Source organism: Pelecanus crispus, chromosome 5, assembly GCF_030463565.1.
Source record: "Pelecanus crispus isolate bPelCri1 chromosome 5, bPelCri1.pri, whole genome shotgun sequence".
Taxonomy (NCBI): Eukaryota; Metazoa; Chordata; class Aves; order Pelecaniformes; family Pelecanidae; genus Pelecanus; species Pelecanus crispus.
Window position 1 is genome coordinate 44,360,386 of NC_134647.1, and position 3,333 is coordinate 44,363,718.

At 55.3% G+C, this 3,333-nt stretch overlaps 1 protein-coding gene across 1 annotated transcript in view; it reads left to right on the top strand.

Annotated features, from left to right (window-relative positions):
- The window catches only part of LOC104037459 (uncharacterized), a 29,098-nt gene extending 29,051 nt beyond the window's left edge, over positions 1–47 (top strand). Inside the window, 1 exon segment of the mRNA XM_075710019.1 lies at positions 1–47. Coding sequence (XP_075566134.1) covers positions 1–47 — 47 coding nt within the window.
- The last annotated feature ends 3,286 nt before the right edge of the window (positions 48–3,333 follow it).

Consider the following 3,333-nt stretch of genomic DNA (forward strand, 5'->3'; position numbering starts at 1 on the left):
AAAATATCCTTTCCCCAGCAGCTGGGCACTTTGCCTTGCTCAAGTGAGAGCTACCCCAGAGCACCATGTTCCTCACCGGGCTCAGTTTTGAGGTGCTCAGCAGCTTTCCCTGTGAAGGTGGGTGCAGGATCGCTGCCCTCCTCTGAGTGGGGCCCATCAGCATCCTTTGCAGGCAGGAAGCCGCTCTGCGCCTGTGAGGTCCAGCATAAGGTGAGGTGCGAGGGCTGCAGGACCTGAGGAGTGCACTGGCTCAGACGGATGGAGCGAGGGGTGGTGCCAGGGGATGCAGGCACAGCATCGTTTGTGGGCAGCCTGTTTTGAAGCCTCACTGCAAACTAGGAGCCACATTTTGAGAAGCCACCACCACACTCTTCTGGCTGTGCACACCTGTGAGTGGTGCCCCAGGCTTCCTGGTTGCTCAGGATTTTGTCTTCCATTGTCTGAAATGAGGTGCCCTAGCAGAGCTTTTAGGCAGCCTAGGATGAAGTGGTTTGTGGGTTTTTTGGTTTGGGTTTTTTTGGTTTTTTTTTTTTCATGAAAAGTCTTTCAGGGAGATGCAGCCATGCCAGCAGGGAGGTTTGTGATACTCTTGGGGTCAAGGGAAGGACCCCGTGCTTGCCAGTCCATGTGTTCCTGCTAACCTTTTGCAGACAGACCTGCTGGCCTTACAGGCACCACAGCACTGAATTACTGTTTTTTGATGCAGCATGGTCTCCTCATCACCTGTGTGTGTGGCCCACCCTTGTCATGTTACTATTTGGTTCCCTGCATCATCTCAGCGTGCATGAGCCCCTCTTCTCTGCTTCTTGCTCCCTCCCTCCTGTGCTCTCCATCTCCTCTCCTCTTCCCAAGCCCCTGGTGACTGCGTTCCTTTAGAAAAGGCAATGTTACCAAGCACTTGGGAAGCTTGGCAGCATTTGAAGGGTCTCTGTGGGAGGTGGAGTTGGTGAAAGCAGAGGCAGCTTGGGATTTTGGGCTTCTCAGCAGCCTTCCCAGGGAGTTTGGGAGAAGTGGGTACTAGGCTGTGACCTTCCCTTATAGCAGGGTGGGGAAGGTCCAGCCAAGCTCCCATTGGGTTTGTCACTGGCTTGTCCTTGCCTTTCTCTCCTGCGCTCAGCAGTACCATCAGACAGAGTAACGGTGGGGTTTACTCCTGCAGTGGCTCAGGATGGTGTGGTTTTGCCAAAGCAGTGAGAAGGGAAGGCAGGAAGGGATGGAGTGACTGATGCCTGCCTCTCCACTTCAGACCAACTTTGTGCCCTTCAAACTGTTGGGCTGGAGACCAGTACAACCACTTTGTTGCATTACCTTTCTTTGTATTTTTTTTTAACCAAAGATGTGAATGTTTTATTTTTTCTTTTTTTTCCCCCACCATGGAGAAAATTCTTGCAGGTCTGTCAGGGAAAATCCACAGAAGAAGTAAAGATGGAGACAGGGAGGTTTGTTCAAGACCAGATGTGGCAAGCCAGGTTGCTCAGAGAGGTGAGAGAAGTTGGGGACTTCCACATCTTCCCCCCGCCCTTGCACCCATCACCCTGAGCATCACGTCTGCCTCTCATACCAGTATTAAGCATGTACTGTTTGCCAAGCAAGTAAAATCAGATAATTAGTGCAGGGCTAGCCCAGCAGCAAGGCTGCATGTGTCCTGGTGTGGGGTGGCCTCATCTCCCTGGGTCTCTTCCTTTGTGCCCTGCTTTGCCTTGCTGTGCTCGGGCTACCGGTGCTGCTCGCAGGGCAAGATGGAGCTCAGGAAGGGTTGAGCTCCTGGCTGCAGGCTGGGAGCAGAGCAATGCTGGAAATGTGCCAGACCCTTCTGATGTGGCCTGGCGGAGCACCTAGGATGGGGCAAGGAGCTGACTGGACATGATACAGAGCCTTAGAAATCAGTAGACCCAGAAAGCAGCAAGATGGTCTCTGCTTACCAGCCTTTGTTGTGCTGGCACCTGTAAGACAATGGAACAGCCCAGCCTGGGGGTGCCAAGGGCTCATGGTCCTGCAAGAAGTGTGCCTTGGGGAGGGGCACCCTGCCGGGCTCTGCTGGTTGGGGCTGAGACAGACTGCTGGTGCTGTTACTTGTGTATTACCTCTTTATATGTTGTGTATGTGCATATAATGTCTATTTTCATAGTAGTGTCTCATTTTACGCTTTGTGATTTCTTTGTATTGCTGTTGGCAGATGGATGATGCTGAGGAGAAAAAGATGTCCTGAAACTCACCCCCTGTATTTGGTTACGTATTAAAAGGCAATTTGCTTTGTATAGTGGTGATGGTTTGTTTTGACCTGAAACAGTGTCTCTCCATTTCCCTCTTGACTGAGCAAGTATTTGAAAAAGCCTCATTCTGGCTTAGCCCCGAGTCTCATTTCTCTGGGCTTTGGCTGACAGAGGAGGACAGTCTTGGCTCACCCTCTCCTCCCACACCCGGGGAGACATGGGACTGGGATCACAGATGGGGAAAGGCTGTGCTCTGCCTAGTGCAGGGTAATTTTGGGGAGGAATGCAGCCCTGTGGACGCCCTCTGATGTTACAAACAATGCAAACACTGGTTGCTGCCTTGTGTGTTTATGCTCTGACCCTGCTCGGTGGAGCATTTTGGAAGGACAGAGCTGGGGGGACTGTGGCTGGGCCATGCACACACCCACTGCCTCTAGGTGAGCGTGCAGCTGTGTGTGCCCAGCCCAGGGTGGGTGTGTGATACACTTGTTCTCACTGTCCCTAGCCACTGTGGGCATGCACAGCAGCAGAGGTGTGACAGTGTCCCCCTGTTGCACCCCTTGACTGCCCTGTGCAGTGGTGGGGGTCATAGGCATGGTTAAACTCTTGACACTGACATACACACACAGGTTGCTGGGTGTCACTGCCATGCACGCTTGTGCACAGGCACACAGCCTCGCACACACCCTGACGCAGGCACACACCCTCGCAGCGGCTGACAAGCCCACAGTCACACTGACAGTCATCCTGGCATGCCAATGTGACTGCAGTGACACAAGTGCTCGCACCCCTCACCCACATGGGTGGTGTGGCTCACTGCCCCGTTTCCTCCCCTCATCCCCCATCCATCTCTCATCACCCCCACGTCCCCCCACACCTCCCAATCCCCCTTCAGACCCCAAATCCCCCCACACCCCTCAGCCCTGACTCCCGCCCTCACCCTTCACCCCCCGCCCCCCCAGCCCCTCCTCTCCCGGGGCGGGGGCGGAGGCGGAGGCGGGGCCGCTGCCGCTCCCTGCGGGGAGGCTGCGGGTCGTGCGGCGGCGGCCGCTGCCCGCTCGGGGCTCTCCGGCGGCGGCTCCTGCCCGGGGATGCGCTGAGCTCTGGCCCCGGCCCGGCC